The sequence below is a fragment of the Manacus vitellinus genome, unplaced genomic scaffold, assembly GCF_001715985.3.
Source record: "Manacus vitellinus isolate BGI_N305 unplaced genomic scaffold, ASM171598v3 scaffold_3_pilon, whole genome shotgun sequence".
In the NCBI taxonomy this organism is placed as follows: Eukaryota; Metazoa; Chordata; class Aves; order Passeriformes; family Pipridae; genus Manacus; species Manacus vitellinus.
Window position 1 is genome coordinate 6,055,951 of NW_021940535.1, and position 20,134 is coordinate 6,076,084.

The following is a 20,134-nucleotide window of genomic DNA, read 5'->3' on the forward strand; positions in this document are numbered from 1 at the left end:
ATTTTTTGAACATAGCTCTAAGCCAACTATACTAGGCTACTGGGGAAACCATACATGGTCAAACTACCAAAAGTCTGCACCACATGGAAAGTTAGTCTGTATCTGTGTACTGTTGATAGACATACACAACAGCACTTTATCTGGTTAAATCTTTGTTCTCTGTTTGTACAAAGGAATTCTCCACCACAAAGATTCACTAACATAGAACTTAGATTAAAAGCACTTCTTTGACTTTTTCTGAAATAATGAGATCAAAAAGGAAGATCCGATCTTGACCTCTCAAACCTAGGAAAAATAAGTGCTATGGAAATATCACACATCATCTTTCTCTGACTGAAAATACCGTCTGGTTGACATTCAGAAGACTTCCTTATTTGCCTGGGATTTCTTGATGTATGGCAGCATGATCAGAGCTACTGTACAGGGACTACAACCAGGCTGCCATGCTTTAAGATGACCTGGGACATACTCACAGACCTGGATATGAACAGAAGTTGATGACTTTTGGAAAACACTGTACTGACTGCACACATGTGACAGTTTGTTTATACCTGACTGCTCAGGTATCTCCAGACTTGTATATATTCACTGTTTTTGGAACATGAAGGAGGTCAACTCTTCTTTTGCACTTACCGTGGCTTCATTTGAAATCATCCATGTATATATTTCTGGCAACTAATTTTGCGCCTTGGAATTGACAGAATACTACAAGTCGGAAGTGACTACCAAAGGTCATCTAGACCAACATTCTGTTCAAAGCAGAGCTAACTTCAAGTAAGTGCAAGTTACTCATCAGCTTGTCCAGCCGTGTTTTGAAAATGTCCAACATTAGAGACACACTGTCACTCCGAGCCCTGTTCTACTGCACAGACACTCTCACTGCCACAAACCTTCTCCTCTCAGTTGGAAATTCCCTTGTGACCATTATCTCTTAGTCTTTCACAAGGCATCTTCAGGGAGAGTCTAGCTTCATCTTCTCTATGACCCCCCCTTTTAGGTAGTAGAAGCCTGCAATTCCATCCCACCTGGTCATCTCCTCTAGACTAAAAAAACAGCTGGTTTCTCCTTGCTTGGTGTATGCTGCAGCCATCAAACACTATAGTGCTCCTCCACTGGACTCCCCCCATTTTGTAACCACCTCTCCGACAATCAGGACCCAGACCTGCTCACAGTGTTTCAGACATGGTCTCAAAGGTGTTTAACAGATGGGAATAGTCACTTCTCTCAGCCTCCAAGATACTCTCTTGCTAATGCAGTTTTTTGTTGCTGTCAGGACTCACTTCTGACTCATGTCCAGCTCATTGTCCACCAGGTCCTTTTCTACAGATCTGCTTTCTAGACAGCCAGCTCCAGCCTGTGCTCTTGCAGAGGGATACTGCACCACAGATGCAGGACTTGGCATTTGCCTTCGCTAAGTGTCCTGAGATTCCCATCAGCCCATTTTTGCAGCTTGCAAAGGTCCCTCTGAATGGCTGCCCTGCCTGCCAGCAAGTTACTCATGATCCAGGAATGAGGTGGCTGAGGATGCAACTGTGTCACTTTGTCAGTGTTAGGAAGAAAGGGTTAAAAGCAGGAGACTGGCAAGGAGGACTGTAAATTACTCAAGTGACCTTGCAGATGGGAATAACTCTTGATGAGCCTGTGTGAATACCAGCCCAGTGATCCTCTAACATGGATCAAGTTTGATGGTGCCTGCATCTCCACTTGTGTACCTCTGCCTGGGTGTTGCTTCAGGGATCCCCCGGTTAGCAAGGCAATGGAAATAAATTTACTCTTTGAATTCTAGCTTTGAGTCTGTGGTTATCCCAGCTGCCTGCCTCTATCAGTTCACACAGTCAGGTTGCTGCTTTAGACTCCCACAAATTATCTGGGTAGGGCAGGACATTCCCAACCTATGGTATGTACACAACTAGTGGTATAAAGGCAAGTTTTGAAAAGGCAACAGCACCACAGCAGTATAAATCCTGGTACAAAGCTAACATGTGCTGGTGCTGTAGTCAGGGAAGAAAAAGAGTTTGGGAGGTCTTGATCTATCAATTCTTACAAGACAGTACATGTAAAGCCACATCAGACATTTAAACATCACCTATTTATGCTCTAATGTGACCGTGCAGAGATTACCAAAAAGCATCCTAGAAACAAGATATGCTTCCTTGACCATTTTTTGCTTGTAATGGCAATTAACAGATGTGGACCCTTTTGTCACAATCATTTAACCCAAGGAAAGATTAGCTTCTTCAGATTCAGTGCAGTAGTTTAAAAGTTAACCACCTATAACCATTTTCCTCCTCAAGCCAAAGTCCTTCCCAGATGAGTTGGGTTAGCATGATGCCAAGCGAGGTCTTTGTCAGTCTTGGTGCAAGTTATCTTGAAGCACAACCAGGCAAGCCTCACCAGCCTCTGCTATGCTGCAGAGGCAAGAGTTGTAATAAACAGCTGGGAATGGTAGCATCCAAACTTTCATTTGACTTGCATAAAGGGAGATTGGGAAAAGGGAAGGAAAGGTCTAACAATTAGCTTGTTTCAAATCAAATTTCTTCAGCCAGGGAGGCAAATTCCTGAAAAAAATTTACGTGTAGGTTTATGGGCACATGAGCACTGCTAAGACTACGGACTCACTTCTAGTCTTAAGGAAATCCAACAATCCAAAGACCACTGTAAATGTCCTCTTGTGCTGACAAAGTTCAGTTATTGCCGCTTGGCATCATTTGGTAACAACCCTCATGGGAAAGTCTTCACTGGATACATAGTGGAGTTGGGGAAAGCATGAATGGGTGGAATCCAGAAACAAGACTCCTTTTGTGGACTTGGCTACTCAGTCTCTGCATTGACTTTCTGGAATCTGAAAGTCTCCTCTGGGCTCTGGAACCTGGCAGCACAAAGGCTTTGAAGATGCTGTTTAGCAAGACCAAAGACTTCCATAATCTTTTTACTAACCCACACTCTCATGGGTGGCACTTGTTCTTTTTTCTGACATTTTTCACTTCTTTTAAGTTTGGTAAAAAGGTAAGAAAGAGGGGGATTGAATCAGCATTCAACAGGAGTCTAGAACAGCTAGGAAGGACTTCAGACAGTCAAGTTAAAAGGTCAAGCTGTTGAATGTAGCTCTGCAGCTTACCAAATATAAAAAGGCATCAGTAATAACTTACTTAATCCATCATTGTAAAATGGCCAGTAGAAAAGAATTATCTTAAAACCTAGTGATTTTAAAAGAATGCTAAAATTAGAGCTAGCAGGGAATTTTTGGATGGAAAGCTTTTCATAGCACAATACTGCTGTGGATTTGTTGAAAACCGGACACTAAAAATGGATATATTCTCTTAACACTTCAGATGTGTATACTGAGACATTCCACAGCCAGTAAATGAAGAAGACAAACCAGGACATATATACTCCTGTACCCACATTTCTGAAGTCTCATTTCCACAACTCATTGTTTATTTGGAGAAACTCAAGCCAATCTAGAAGGTTTCTCTGATCAAAATTTTCTTGAATTTTTAAGTGGTACCACAACATAGACAAAAAGGAGTCCAGAAAGTCAGTAGTGTGGCGCTATAACATCATTAGTTGGTCCAGACACAAAGATTTGGATTTCTATCTCTCACATGCCAAACAAATACACAGATGGCAAATATATATTGCCATCTTCTCTTTCTTGGGGATGAAACAAGGAGCTTTTTTTTCCTACAGTCTTTTTATACATAAAATATTGATTCAAATTTATTTGGTAAAGTCTTCATTCCTTCTGACAGTTTTCAGTCAAATGAGAGCTGACGTTAGGCCATGGAGAATCTACTCACACATTTGCCTCCTGTCTTGCCTCCCTTGCACAAATAGATCCAAATTTGTCTAATTATCCTACACTGCTCTTCATTGAACATGGTTGTTCTTTTGTACTGTCCCTTCTTTTTGCAAAATCAGATTTGCTTGTTTTTTTTCTTCAGGTTGCTGCAACTTGAACTGATCCTAACTCCCTAGATTTCTTTCTTTTTACTATAGCAATAGGGAAATCTGTCACTATCCTTATAATACAGTCCAGAGATTTGGGAAGAACTAAAAAAATTATATATAACCTTGATAATCATGTGGGGTTTTTTTAAAACGTGAACGAACAGAATTTAGAAACTGCTAGTCTGGGCCTTCTGCAATTCAGCTGAGCATGTCTAAATTGTTTATACATATTTCACATTTCTGAGGCTTTCTTCCCTACTATACAAACCAGATCAACTGTATGAACCAGGTCATTCTCCAAAGTCTGGAGAGTATAAGACAGTAGATTCAGAGATGTGCCAACAAATGGTATGTGCATGTACCAACTATTTCCGTGTGGGTTCTGAGAAAGGACACTTTTGTAAGAAACTATTCTTTACTGTTAATCAAACCAGAATGTTTCATTCCTTAAAGGAATGAACTCAGCCCATTCCAAATAGCAAACTCCTGTTACTCTGCAATGGCCACTTAGTGATTCTTAGAAATCTGAAGGACTGAATCAACAGAAAACAATACCTGCTGGGGTAATTTTTTCTCCACAATTTTTCCCATTTCCTTGTTTCTGCATGTAGTATTGTGACTGCTGAACAGACGTGACCCGTAAGTGTGTTACTAACAATGTTGTATTTGGCTTTGACAGTGGTTTTACGCAGAGAGTGTTTGCAGAGGCAAGCCGTGCTCTTACTGACAGCACGCATCGCCTGAAAGCACTTGGCTCGCTGACAGACCAGCTTCTGTGGATTTTTCTGTAGAGATTTGGGATGTTATCATCCCTCGGTTATCTACACTTGTAGTCGCAAGTGGAGTGACCATGCACTCCAGACGAAGCCTCCCTAGTTGACAAGGCAGCATCTTGGACTGAACGTGTCACCGCTCTCTACGACTACCTGAAAGGAGGTTGGAATGAGCTGGGGGCCAGTCTCTTCTAGCGTGCCTATAGCGAGAGGACAGGAGGAAATGGCCTCAAGCTGAGAGGGGGTAGATTCAGATTAGGTACTAGAAAAAATTTTTTTCACTGTTAGGGGGTCAGGCATTGGAATAACTTGCCCAGGGAAGTGGTGGAGTCGCTATCCCTGGAGGTGTCTAAGAGGCATCTGGATCTGGCGCTGGGTGATACGGTTTAGTGGTTTAGGGGTTACAGTGGTGGTACTGGGTGAAGGGTTGGACTGGGCGATCTTCAAGGTCTGTTCGAAAAGTGATGATTCCATGCCGCCAGGACAGCATTCCGCCCAACACAAATACGGTGTTAGGCTGCAAACTGGGGGCGTAGGGGTGCAGCTACACCTGCGCCAGCATCACCCTGCGAGTCAGACCCCTGCGAGGGCAGGCAGGAGCACTGACCCTTCGCTCCCCGCTCACTACGCGCACCCTCGGCTCGGGGCTGAGGGCCCCCCTCCTGCCGCGGGGGCGGGGCGGCCCCACGGCGCAGGGGCGGTGCGGTCGACGCGGGCGCTGCGGCGGACCCGCCCCGGTCGCAGCGGCGGCGGGCGGCGGGGGCGCGCGGCGGTGGCCCTGGCGCCTCCTCTGGGCTCCTGCGTCGCCGGGACAACCGGGAGCGCCGCCTGGCCGCGCCTCTGCAGCTGGTGAGGATGCCCCGGCAGCGGCCCACCGCCGGGGCCTGGGGGGGCTGGCACGGCGGTCGGGCGACCGGGGGGGAGGAGCGCGGTCAGGGCGTGCGGGCGGCCCCGGGTCCGTGCGGGCGGCGCGCCGGAGGGGGGAGGGGTGCCGGAGGGAGCGGCGGGGCGCGGGCACCGTAATGGGGGGGGGGGGGGGAGTGTGGTGGGGGGGGGGGGGGGGGTGCGGATGCGGCGCGGGGTTGCGGGCCGGAGCGGGGCTGGCCCACCCCGTGTTGGGGGGTGGAAAGCATGAGTGTCTGGCTGTCCTGCCTGCCTGCTGTCTGTTGTCCAAGTTGCAAGTCGGTCGTTCGAGGCAGGTGGGCCGTGCTGTCCGCCGCTGTGTGCGGGCGGTGAGGTGTGACGGGCGCCTTCGCTCCCGCAAGGGCATGGCGGCGGAGCAGCCATGGCAGGGCTCTGCCTGGCGTGCGGAGCGGGTCAGGTGTGGCGCGGCGTGTTGCCCCCCCCGACAGCACGGGAGGGATGATGTGTGTTCGTGTGGGTGTGCGAAGCGGCTGGGCAGTGATGGAGGTGTGTCGTGCCCCTTGTGAAGTAGGGAGGGAGCGAAGGCGTGTGTCGGTGCACAGGACAGGGGCGGGATGTCACGGTGTGGATGCGCAGGGTTTGGGCGCTGAGCTATGTGCTTATACATGTGCCTTGAGCCAGGGTGTGGCCTGGGATGCGTATATGTAGCAGATACACAGTAGGACACGAGCGTAATGTTATGCCTCTGTCTGCTGCGATTTGGGCTTCGGATATGTGTGTGTTTGTGTTGTAGGAGGGATGTGACATTGTGTGCAGGGCCATGACATGGCATCGTGTGCGTGTGTGTGTAGTTGTGTCTGCACGCCGCTGTCTGGCATGGGCTTGTGCCTGCGTGTATATAGAGTGAATATTGGGTGTGGCATAATCTGTGGATATTTTTAAAGGCATGTATGCTGTGGGTGTGGCAAGGATTATCTGTACTTTTATATGTACGTAGCAGATAGAGGGTATGGTATTCTGTGTGTATGGAGTAGCAGTGGCTTGTGTGTGTGAGTGTGCATAGCTGTGATGTTTTGATGTGTGTGCACAGATGCATTTATGACAGATTTGTGGTATGTGTGTTGTGGGCACAAGGTTTGTTTCTCCTGTACCTAGGGATGGCGTGACATGGAGCACACATATGTGCAGGGTGCAGTGAAGGAGGGAGAGTGATTGTGGTTTGCTCTGTGGGAAGAACTTGTGGGGATGTGATACAGAACGTGTATGCAGCGAGAGGCAGGGGAGAGATGCATCAGGATGTTTGTGCAAGGAAGATGACAAGGCATGTAAGGGGGAGTGTGTAGGGACAGGCACAGCATGTTCGGAAAGGTGTAATTGGTACGATCCCTGTTTTTAATTATAACTTAATTGTCTGATGCCTCATTGTTTCTCAGTGATCGAGTGGTAGATGCATGAAGAAGGCACAGTTGCTGGCCTGTCACACTTGGAGAAATGCATAATTATTTTAAGGCACAAAATCACTTTATTTGTATATTTATGTATGTGTAATGATAGTAGGTTTCCTATATCAAGTTCTGGGGAGGGGGAGGGAGCGCTCAACCACACAAAGGGAAGAACCATATTCCTGTGGTGGTGTAACCTACTCCTTTGCATGAAGGCTTGTTCATGAACCTTCTCTTTCTTCCTCTGCGCTTTGCCTTCTTTTCCTTCCCAATTCTAACCTATATGTTTTGAACCTAAACGAAGCAACCTTGAAAGCTAAGATGTGAGATGGAATAAAAATGTGGATAGACTGTGTATGATTGCAGTAGGCTTCTATGTAGAATCATGTTGGGTATGGTTTGCAAAGGTTTTAGGATGCATCTGTTGCTACAAGGAGGAGTAAACATAAGTGAATGAGACTGTAGATGGTGCAGTATTGGTGAAGTGATTATGATGTGACTTAATGACATGTCCTACTTCGTATCAGTATTCCATCAAACATCTTTTTCCACATTTGAGAAGATGCAGTATCTTGAAAGTTAGTTGAATAAAATGGATTTATCTCATGTTCTAAACTTAAAGATTACAGACTGAAAAAGCAACTAACCAAATGTCAATGAACTGTGCCAAGGGAGGTTCAGGTTGGGCATCAGGAAGAATTTCTTCACTTAAAGGGTTGTCAAGCACTGGAACAAGCTGCCCAGGGAGATGGTGGAGTCACCACCCCTAGAAGTGTTCAAGAAACAACTGGGCATGGCACTTGATGCTGTGGCTTAGTCGACGTGCTGATGTTCAGTCAAAGGTTGGACTCTATGAACTTGGAGGTGTTTTCCAACCTTAATGATTCTATGATTCTGTAAGTAAATATTTTCCATTTACCAGACCTCAGACATGAAGTTTTCCTTTGTGGTCCATTTTGACATTCCCAATTAGGTATTTTTAGCAGTCTAAACTCAGCAGACATGGAATCTGCAAAGCAGCACTGAATTGTTGCTATAACTGCACAGGTAAAATCTCAGAAATTATACCAGATAAGCCTTACTGCTATGCAGATTCTTATATTGGGCAGTTCCTTGCACTTGAGAGCTGATAAAAAAAGAATGAAATAGCACCATTTTTGTTATTCTTCGCATATTTTTCAAGCGTTTTGTTATTTATATACCCCTGCTTATACTTGAATTGCTCCATTTTATAGGGTTAGTCCTATTCAGGTTGTTCTTTCCCTCTTAATTCTTCATTGCTTCATAGAATTAATTTTGAGCCAGACTTTTTAGTACAGAAAATACCAGTGCTCCTAAAAATCAGAAGGACTATTAGCTTATTGCTTGATTATTTTGAGAACACACTGGAATATTTAGTCATCTTAGTTAAAATTAGGGATAACATGGGGCTAGCAGATGTGCAGAGTTTCAAATAAAAGTCAGGTTTCACTGAAGCATGGCAACTATTTTTAGGTTAGTGTAGAAAAGTAGTACTAATCTTGGCCCTGTGACAATATTGATCTGAATCCCAGCAGAAGGCTACACATTAACAGTACTTCAGCTGTTTCGTCAATTAGAAGTCAGAATAACTGCATTAATTTAATGTAAATTGTTATCAACTGATGTGGTTATTCTGATAGTCTCTCTACTGAATTAGAGATGTGCATAAATGGGATATGCTAAGTAGGACAAAACCAGATGAAATTTTGACACCAAAGAGTTCTCCCTTGAGATAGTTTAAACAATAGCCACAACGTGACTTGCATTCTTTCTAATAATCTTTTTAGGAAGGTGATCCATATTCTCCATAGATTTCTTTTTTCTTCCCCATCACCGCCCGTATGTTTTAGCACAGTGCAAGAGCTGTTACAATTTCTGATCATACTTGACTGTGCATTTTGGAAGATGTGATTTGAACGTGATAGGATTGGAGTCCGGCTGTCTGTGTAAGCTTTTACAAAACAGCTTTCCCACTTGAACATTTAACGCGGAGTGGGATATTCTAATTGTTTGTAAAGCTTCTGAGAAGGAAGATTGTAAACACAGAGTAACTTCTAAATGGGGAAAACCAGATTTGCATTCTTTAAAATGCAGGAAGCCTTTGTGTGTTGTTACAACAGAAAAACGTATGCATAAGGCATTAAAAGAGTATAATGATGGACCTAAAATTCACAGCATACTGGTATCTCTCTGTCAATTCAATTTCTTTTTTTCTGGATCAAGAAATTACTTGTATGTCTCTCAAAGTTTAACCTAGTTGTCTTTGAGATTGAAGAACAATTAGTTTGTGAAGATCCAACTTTTTTCTCCACCTAATTTTTCAAAAAATGTACTGCATTACATTTTTTAAATGTCCGAATGTCTATGAATGTCTGAAAATCTGTGTCTATAGTGTCATTCTACAAGACTCTGTGGAACCAAACGGATTATTTTTGTGATTCCTTTTGAATCATGTTATGGTGGAAACTGCCTCAAGTTCTGTTTCAGTATATCTGTGTACAGTCTCAAAGTTACTTGGATGGTCAAAGTACCTTTCTCAGTTGTTTTGAACTTGGGCTTTTGCAACTTACATTTGAGTGTCTGATACTTAAGGAGGGATTTGTTATTTACCTGGTCAAGGAGAAGAAAGCACAGAATCTAAAATGCTTGATTTTTGGTGTCTCAAATGACCTCCCTCCTATCCCCAACCAAAACAAAATCCACCCGCACAAAATTACAGTATGAATTTAAGTGTTTAAATGGATTAAAATAATTTCTGTTGGGTACTGAGAGGCAATGGAAATGCAACAACAGTTAATACCAGGGCACCTCAGCTGACATAACCAACTACAGCCAATTTCTTGAGGGATTCCCTTTGGATTTTTATCTTTGTGTTGGAGGAACCACTGTACTCCTGCTAGAGGAGGACTGGAAATATGCCCTTTTCTGGACTTGCACATTTATGACTTTTTGGAACCATGAACTGCTGTTGTGTAACCCACACAGAAGTACTTAAAATTTGGTATCAAGCTATAGTACTTAAAATATTTGCCACACTTCATGGTATACTCTCTTTTTTTATCCCAGTGTTTTCCTGTGTTCTCCTTGGTAGGCGGAAGGAAACACTAACTTTGAGTTTCATTGGATTTGATTGCTGTTCAACTGGTTACCCAGTATGTTCTGTAAATTTAAATCAAGGAGACAAGAACGTCATCAAATCTACATAAAGGTGAAACTCTACCAGTATGTCGAGTTTGTCTGTCTTCAGAGGTTGAAATTGAGGTCAAAGCTTCACAGAGAAAAGACATTTCCATATTATGGCTTGATGTTACATAGTAGTAATCTAAATATTAAGGGGCAAAATGTCTAAATGTGCTTGTAGATTATAAACTGCTTTCAGAACTACTTCTAGAACGAAAGTATCAAGGTCATTTTACTTCTGTGGAAATTCCAAAACCATATGTTTTGGCAAATACTGAGAATTGAGTGAATGTCCAGTTACTCTTCTAATCTCAACCTGTTACCTTTCTTGGAACAGTTTAAAAAGATGTTTTGGAAATGCTACTATGATGCTATTTCCTTTGAAGTCAATTCTAATTACTGCTTGTAATCATGAAGAGGTACCTAATTTTGTCTCTTATACCTGAAAGCTTTTATTAATTATACATTACATATATGGAAGCTTGTATTAATTATGCACTACCTATATGGTGTGTATAGCCACAATGTAGATTTTGTCATCTTTTTTTTTCTGGTTCATTCTCTAGGGAGATTGCCTTGCAGAGAAGGTTTACTCTTCATAGTAAAAATTTCATGCTCACTACTAAGGAAAAAAACCTCAGTTCTGACATAGAGTTTATGAGGCAGATCAAACACTGCCTTGAAATGACTTTGTAGAAACTATAGAGTTATTTCTGTAATGAACTATACCTTTTATGTCTCACATATATTTTTGAAGAGCAGTTATGCGGGGGGGGAAATTGGTACTCAAAATTTCTGTTTCACAGGTGCTTAGAAGAAGGGATTCTATTTCAACCATACAGTCAGTACTTAAGCTGTAATTTCATTTACAGTTTAAGTACAATAATAAGAATAGCCTTTCTGGGTGTGGGATTGCGTGACTGGAGGGAGGACTCTTGTCAGTTCAGATTAGAACAGTGCAAACTCCTGGGGAAATGGACCTGCAGAAGAATCTCCGTGTGAACACTCTGGGAGGATTTCAGGTCTCTGTTGTCGTGCCATCAGCCTTTTAGTTTGTATGCTGATATTGGAGACTGGGAATAAAACTTAGCCATATGTATGTCAGTAAAAACAGCTACATGAAGAAGTTGTGATTCAGAGGAGTTTTGAAAGATGTTCTCCTAAGGGCTCTGATGAATCTGTTGTGTGGATTAAATTTGAATGGCTGACACTGAATGGCTGTCCCTAACCAAATATTGCTGCATTAAAATGAACGGACAGTAACTTTTCTCTCAGACTGCTTTTTTTTTTTTTTCAGAAATGTATCATGCTCTGAATGCTTTGAGAATGTGTATTTATAGCATGATTTTACAAGACTGTGTGACACCAAATGAATTATTTTTGGGATTTCACAAATTGTAATTTGAGCACACAGTCCTTGTGGATGTTGTGATGGAAGCTGCCTTAGATTCTGTTTCAGTGTGTCTGTGTAGAGTCTCAAAGTTGCTTGAGCGGTCAAAGGAAAGTACCTTTCTCAAGTGTTTTTGAACTTAGGCTTTTGCAAATTGCATTTGAGACTCTGCTTGATGCTTAAGGAGAGATTTGTCATTTAGCTGGTCAAGAAGTACAGAATCCGTACGATGCATGATCAGCCTTGTGATGGGCTACAGGGAACAGCTGCTTCTTCTATTTGATTTTAATTTTCTGCCATGGGTCTGTTGGTGTCCAAGCCCATAAAGTAGATGATACGGGTTTCCCCATGTTCCACTTAAAAGTGATTTTAGATTGGACTGTTAATTGAAGGCTTTATTTTTTATTTATTTTTTAGGAAAGATATCTAAGTGCATCATCATGTACTGTTTCTGTTTGGGAGAGAATAACCTTAAAAGAGGAATAATGGATAGTTATCTGAAAAAGGAAATTTTCAGTCATCAATTTTTTTTTTAAGGAAAGCAAACAAGAAAAGATTTGCCAATCAGTATATGACTAACAGATGATGAGGATAAAACTTTGTCAGACCTGTTTTTTCAGCTGTCTTTCTGTGTATGTTTAAAGAATATATGGGGATACAATTAACAGCTTTTTCCAAATTTCTTACTGTTTAAATGGTAGTTGCTGGATTTATTTTTTTTCCTCTCCTGATCGGAACCAGTCTCTAGTCATAGAAGATTAGGTAAGGAGTAGTTTATTTTTCCACGTGGTTCAGGTTTGTTTTGCCATCTCCAGTAGTGGTTAGAACAAGATACCTTGAAAGGCAAAGTGTGAGCTCGGTGGATCATAACCTGAAAGGTTAGTTTTCCATGTAGCACCTATCTCAGAGCAACGTGGGGGAAGCAGAACTTGCAAAGCTTTTTTGCAAATAGTAGTGTAATGCCAGTTTCTTTTGGTGAGGTATTGGATTGAACACTGTTTTCTGTCATGCAGGCTACCGAACATTAGTTACATGATAGCAAGTATTGATAAAATGTTATCTTTCAACTGAATTTTGGGCTTGCAAGTAATTAGGTCGATCAATAATTCTGCTAACCATTGGATTTCCCCTTCATTTTTAACATGCAAAAGTAGGAACCATCACACTTGGGTGAGAGGATTACTGTCTCTTTGGTGACTTAGGAAACAAGGCTGAGTAGCGCAGCCAGGCAAACCTGTTACACCTTAATACCTTGACGGCTTGCAGGAGTAAAGCCCTAGTCTTTAAAAGGCTGGATTGGTGATTTCCAAATATATTGTTGGCAATAGGTAGCTGGTCTTCTGAAAAACACACAGGAAAGGGTGATGTGAGCTAATTGATCAACTGAGGATGAGCTGATGCGCTTGAGGCAGCAGGAAAGGCAACCTCTAAGCACCTTCTGCTCTGCATTAGGAGGCAGTTGAGTTGGGACAGCCAAAGGCCTCAAGGTAGAGTTGTGTAGCTGTGGACATCAGCTCACAAATGACCTTGATCTTTCATCATGAGAGCAGGGCTTTGCAGAGCCAGGCTGATGCCCTCTAGTAAAATGTGAATGATGTGGTATGAGTATCAGTGCTGGCAAAATAAGAATGATGCCTCTTCTGGAAGAAAATCAAGCAGCAAAGTGGGCAGTGTGGCCAGCTGCCTCTGTCTGGAAGGTTTTATTACATTGGGCAGCACTTATTCTGGGGGAAACTTTAAAAGCATTATAGCCCTTATAAGCAGCCCTAAGTCATTGGAAGGCATTATGGAAAGACAGGGAGATATTCTCAGGTGTATTTGATCTTGTTTCTGAAGGTGAGCCTTAATTGTTTAAGATGACCAGCACAGTAAGAACAGAAATATTTGATAGGAGGTGTTGCTTTTGATCAGTTAGTTTGTCACAGTGTTGGAAGAGAAAATATCCCAAGGAAAGACCAGTGCTAAAGATCCATTGGGTATCTGGCAGCAAGGAGGAAGCTGTAAGTCTACTGAAGACCATGCCCTGGGCTCTAGTAGAGAGTGTCCAAAGGGAAAAAAAGGTTAGTGACCACAACAGACCAGGATGGGTGGGATTTTGAAGTGCACAAAGTCAAAGCCAGAGCAGGGTGAGCAGCTGGAGCACAGGAATGAGTGCCTGGAGGGTACACAGTGTCTGTTTTTTGAAATAAAAGACTTTGCCAGTCTGTCTCTGCTGTAGACAAGCTTTGTTCAAGATGAGATTGCATTTCAAGGTTCACTTTGGCGTGTCAGAATTTTTATTGATTGTACAGAAAGCTTTACCATGGATTCTAATTTAGCACCAGTGCTGTGCCATCAGCTGTTGTGTCTTCCATATCACTTATTTCAGTTCTGTTGGCAATGCATATCCTGTCTAACGCTCCCTTTGTTGCCTGGATACGGTTACGTTTTGCCACTTGCATAGTGTTAAATGATTCTGCCTGTCTGCCTGTCTGATGCATTGATTGTACATTTCTGGAGGAAGCATCAGCCAGCAGCAATTCTCTGAGCATTAGAGAACACTTATACTGTAGTGTAACACGTGAGATAATCTGAAATTTATGGTAAAGGAACACTGTTTTCTCTTTTCTTCTTCCTCCTCCATTTTTCTGGTGTGTTTAAATAGAGAGCTTTTTAGGATGCCATTCATTACTTTAGCTTGCTCGTGAGCTGCTCTGGGTAGCAAAGCTGATCTGCTGCCTTTCCTGCCACTATAGCAGCAGGCAATTTCAGCAGGTCAGTGAAGGGAAGATTGCTCTGGCAACAGTTATGTGTCTCCACTGAGGAGGAGAGGTGCAGCAGGCTTCTGGGTTTTGTGTTTGTCAACAAAAATCTGCACATCAGGGGAACTGAATAAAACTTTAATTTTATTTCGTCAGGATTTCCCTTTGAAACATCTTTTTTTTACCATGTCTAGTACTCCATAAATAATATTTAATAAATACTGTTCTTGCCAGTGAAAACCTGAGAGACTTGATGCTTTATACACATGGCAATATTTACAATTTAACTAGGATATGTGCTCTGTCAACCATGGAGGGGAAATACATGGATTTAATTCTAATCTACTGTCTCCTTTGGTCAAAATGACCCAAAGTTGGTTTTTTTTCCTGACTTGATAAATACTTCAGCTTTGTTTTCAGTATATATGTCTTCTCTTTTTGCTGATGCTCTTTAGAGTCTTTCACAGTTCATCTTCCATCTTTCCCAAATCTACTTTTGCCCATAATTCCTTTAGTGTGCTACTAAGCAAGGCTATTTTTGAGCGTCTGGGTTTTTAATAACTTTTGATTTGAAAAGTTGACAGGTTGAAAGTCCTTATCTACTCTGATTTCAATGGAAATTAGATACATAAATATCTCTGTGGAACTGAGCCATAATGGATGAGCTGCTAGCAAAACTGTTTCATCTGTAAAGAAAATAGTCCTCTTTAGTAGAGGACTGAATGACAACTGAAATTGCATCCTTAAAAAAACATAAGGACTATCACCAAAATTAATAGTATAACCTTATTTTGATCTTGAAATAACTCTATCAGAAAAGATTTCTTCATATCACTAATTTTCATGGAAACAGGAGACCTTTATCACTAACTGTTAGACCAGAAGAGATTAATATGTGTTGCTTTCAATGGTGGCAAGCTAACTGTGGGGTACCAAGGAGTTATGTTCTAGGACTAGTGGCAATTAGTATGTTTAATAACATGAAAGGGGAAGGAAAATAGGGAGATTATTCTTTTTGTGTTTGACAGATTTACACAAATGGATACTTTATATGATAAAGAAATTTTTAAAAAGTGTAGTTGCTGAAGAAATTTAGTGTACAAAAGTATCAGGTAATTTTTCAAGAAAATACTGCCTTTTTAGCTCATTATAACCAATCTTTCAAAAGAACAGTGAAGATACTACCAAGAGAGGTCAGTCAAGGAATGTAAGAAATGGCTCAAGATTCTAAGAATAAGCAACTAGAATTTTCTCTTTTGGGTTTTGTTTTGTTTGTTCTCGCAATCCCTTTAGGAATGTAGAGATCTGTATTTCTTCTTATGTTTACATTTTACAGTTAAACCCACACTTTTCTAGAGTTTGAGATACCCTGTTGTTAACACAGTCAAACTTGCTACAAAATGCAAAAGCAAAGAGAGAAGAAATATTCTTTCTACATTCAGGGTATTCTTAATTGTTGTTTTGGATTACTGTGTACAGGTATTTTAAGGGCATGTCATTGTCAGTACCGTCTGTAACTGAAGAAAAATAAATGATATTTGACAAGAATACTAGAATATTTTTTACAGTGATTGAACACTTCCTTGACTGATTGATTTTGGTGGATTTTTTTTTTTTTTTAATAAACAGAAAACTAGAGGTTATGTAATAAAAATGAAGTAAAAATTGACAGCACTATTTTCTTCGGAGAAGTGATACATGAATGTACTAGGGTATTTGTTTCATTAATGGAAGTTTTAAATTATCAGGAACTGTTCAAAGAATAAATATATTATCCTGTTGGCACTCTCTGTCTTTTCTCTCTGCTTGCATGCATTAAAAATCACATTACAAGTGTTCATCTAGAAGATGACAGCCTCAGTTGTCCCGTGTCTGTTCTCCATTCGGGGAAAACGTATTTAAAGAAGCCTCTCGGTTCTTCTGAGATGCAAATGCAGTGTGGCTCTAGAGGCTTATAAACTTGCACAGAGTAAAAGAGTACTATAAAGAGACACCTTTATTTTTCTAAATGTACTTATTCCATAAAAATAATCTTTTATGATACGAGAATTGTAGCTAACATGTACAAGAACACCTAAAAGTTACTGTCTGAGGGAAAACAGCTTTGAATCTGTTTGTGGCCTCATCTGTGACTTGTGTGGTAGGTGTGGTACTTTGTGGGGCTGAATACATCACACACTTGTAGTATGTAGTAAAAGCTGCATTTTTTTCCAGTTTTAACTGGGATTCCTAAATGAACCATATTGGTCAGATATGCTGTCATGTATTTAAAATAATTTGTCTGTCCAACTTGAACTTTAGATTTATCATCTTACATAAAGATTATAATAAGCCTTTTTCCCATAAGAGTTGCCAGTTTGATTGTATGTTTAGCTTTGATTGTACATTTCAGCTTGACCTGAGTAGAAAAATACTTACTATTCCCATAAAACTGTGCTATGATTTGTAGCGATTTGACTTATTAATGCAGGAGCTGATGAGTAGTTGGAAATACTCTAAAGGCTTGAGCACACATCATAGCTATTTGTGTTAAATAGTAACTTGCCTCATACCTTACCAACTTAATGTTGTGTTACCCTCACACAGTGAGCATATTTATATGTATCTCCATATGAGATATATATGAGAATCTATGGTGTAAAGAAAAACTGGATAATAACAGCTTTTATACAGGGAAAGTGAGGGCACACATGTAAACTAATAGCAGTCCACAAAGTAGCTTTATTTAAAAATATATGTGGGAAGTGTATGCTAGATGATGTAACTTTTGAAGAATTATCTGCAACTGGAAAATAATTAAGAGGATTTTTCGTAGTCTGTGATACTGAATGTTCAGATTCTGAACCAGAATTAATGAGATCTAAGTTCACTTGTTTTACCACAAATCTTGTGTGCTTTCCCAGAGGTAACATTTTTTTTTTGCAACTTATTATTTTAACCTGTAGTGCACAAGAATACTTCCTCGCTTTGCTCTTTAGTGAGCTTAAGTTCTATGAGAATGGCCTATGTGTCCCCTTTTTCTGAATGAGTGCTGCAGTAAACACAGTTAGGCCTATGTTTTGACTATTCTTTTTTAAAAAAATTAATCCCTATTTATTCTGTTGTTTTCAGGCTAGAAGCTGCTAACTGTGAGTAGCATATAATATTAAAATGGCATGCATACAGTTGCCAAACTCAGAAGCAGTCAACCAGTTCTAAAAACAGTGTTGATGTACATGGTGTATTTCAGCCTAAAGGCTGAAAATATCAACAGCAATGGATGTTGGATATAAAGCACAACCAGAGCAAAGCTTAACCTGTGGTCAGCCATGTGGAACTGCTTAAAGCCATTGCCTCTCTTCTGAAGGAACTGGAATTGTCCTATTGACATATATATGCATGGTTGTTTTATGCTTACAATGTCTGTAGTCCTTAGTCTGTGAATAACTGTGCTGCTCCAGTTCCCAGAAAAGGAAACTCGATTAAACTTCTCAGTCCTATTGAAAGTTGACAGTTTTATTGTTCTTAGATATGTGGATAACTGTGCACAGAGGTAGTGAGTGAAGAAATCTGTCTCAAAATTGAAACAGTGGAATGCAGGTAGACCTGGAATCAGCCTAGGATGTACTGGAAGAGAAAAAGAGTTCTTGACAGCGGCCAGAAGGAAGTTGAAGTTTTCAAATCTAATAGTATTTTTGAGGGAGATATTTTCAAAATTCCCAGATATGTACTTTCTACTGTCTCCTTTCTTTTATGAAGACAGAGCCAAGCTTATATTTGACTTCTTTTTCATTCTTTGCTTTGATGGACCTTCTTTTTGCGCTTCCTTTTTTTTTTTTTTTTTTTTAAACCAAGGAACAAAGCAGATAGTTGCCAAATATGTCATGTGTGTGGATGGTAGGATGAACAAGGGATGATACCCTGATGCTTGAGTCAGGAACAGCATATTCTTAGTGAAGGGAGAAGATTCCTTCCAGTTGTTTTTCGTGTTTCTGTTTTGTATGATTTTCATATTTACCTATTGGCATTCAGAAAATTTATTTATTTGGGATCCTTCTCTCTCTAGTTTTTGTTTCTGGTATTTTGTACAGCAAATGAACTCCATAAAGGTCTTTTCTTTACATGGAAAGTGGTTGCTTGGGGCTTTGACATCTTCTAGTCTTTGCCATCATTCCTTAAATTCCAGTTCACTGTTTCACTGTTGTTTTGTTTATTGCTGTATTCCTCTGTTAAAATTTCTCAAACCTAAATATTTACAGTAAGTTATAAAGCTGGTCAGCATCTCCTTTTTTCAGTCTTTCTATTTTACTATTGACTGATCCTTTTCTCCTTTTGTAGAAACATTTTCCTATACAATCTTAGCTATTACCTGCTTTTTCCCCTCGGCGTTTTCCTTTAGTCTCTCCATTTTCTTTTTCTTAGGATATATGTTAATAAAATGAAGTTCTGGGTGACAGGTATTTTCAGTTTCTCTTGTAGCGTGTCTTGACATGCTTCTTTTGCTTATATAGCAGTTGCTATCCTATCTGTGGCACTATATTATTTAAATCTATAGATTATTATATTTTATCTACACTCACATATTTGGGCCAAAGTATTTGCGCTGTAGGGAGTGACTTGAATGACTGGAAAGTGGGCCAGTTTTAGGACTGTGCAACTAGTGTGTTTGTATGTGTCTTCCTATTGCTCCGGGTTTCCCTGCTGCCTAAAATACTTCTTTGTGTGGTGTAAGTGTGCTTCTGGTTGCTTGTTTCATGGTTATTAAGTTGCTCCACAATTTTTGTTCAGCTGAATCTTAGCACTAGGGAAGAGCAGGTGTATGTGGGAGGTGTGGCCTTATTTTGCATATTGAAATAATTTTATCATATTAACAACTAATATGTTGAAATCTTGACCTTAACAGTAATTTAAAAGCATTAAGCACCTAAATAAAAGATGAAAAACCTCTTTCAAAGATGTTTTTCTTGTTGGTCTTTAAAATGGTGTTTTTTCTGTCTGTTTCTAGGTTTTCTCAAATAATGATGAAGCCCTTATTAACAAAAAACTACCCAAAGAACTTCTGTTAAGGTAATTCTACATAATGTATTAAGGAGTAAAAAATCTGAGTGTTGTACATTGCTTATGTGGCTTGCAGGCTATCAAATGGTATTCATTCTTTCTTAAATGCTCTTGAAATACGTAGCAACATACCTGATTTAGTTCTTGGAATTCTTGAACTTGTTGCCTTGATTTGTTTTAATGTGTTCAAATTATACTATACCATGGAACATGTCATTTAATAGTGATCTTTTCCTTGCATGTCAGAAAAAGAACTGAAATATAATGTCCAAAAAACTTTGCTGTACCAGGTAGTGACCTCTTCCATACTGCACAATGTTTTTTATCTGTCTGAAGAGCTTATAATTCTTTCTCTAGTGTAGTTCACACTCTGTGTCATGAACAGCAAAATAAAATAGAAATTCCACTTCAAAGCTTCCAAAAACGTCACCACAGTGAAAAACACTGTCTGTTACTGTTACTGCTACTCTGTCTTATATAAAGCAAAACCACCAGGAGGATCTTTCTTACTCTAGTCATTCAGTTTTTCATAAATATTATCAGCTTGCTGGTGTGCGAGTAGATCATCTTTGTGAAGTTAGCTGCAACACCAAGATGAAAAAGTCCAACCCATGACTGAGACACACTAATGGATGTCTTCATGCCCTCAGGCTGTTGAAAGCTGATTTTAAGCAAAGTATAAGCTACCAAATGTGGAGCTGTTGCTTGACTGGATGTGACCACTCCAGAGCTAGA

The 20,134-nt window shown here is 40.5% G+C and overlaps 1 protein-coding gene across 3 annotated transcripts in view; it reads left to right on the plus strand.

Annotated features, from left to right (window-relative positions):
* The first annotated feature begins 683 nt into the window (after positions 1 to 683).
* FBXL2 (F-box and leucine rich repeat protein 2) overlaps positions 684 to 20,134 on the plus strand; it is a 56,379-nt gene continuing 36,928 nt past the window's right edge. For 2 of the 3 annotated variants that reach the window (XM_018075260.1, XM_018075261.1), the window contains exons 1-2: positions 14,110 to 14,203; positions 19,347 to 19,408. In XM_018075260.1, coding sequence (XP_017930749.1) covers positions 14,201 to 14,203; positions 19,347 to 19,408 — 65 coding nt within the window. In that variant the 5' untranslated portion in view covers positions 14,110 to 14,200. Of the gene's footprint in view, positions 1,754 to 14,109; positions 14,204 to 19,346; positions 19,409 to 20,134 lie in introns of those variants that run through there. The other variant, XM_018075262.2, reaches the window with a different exon arrangement.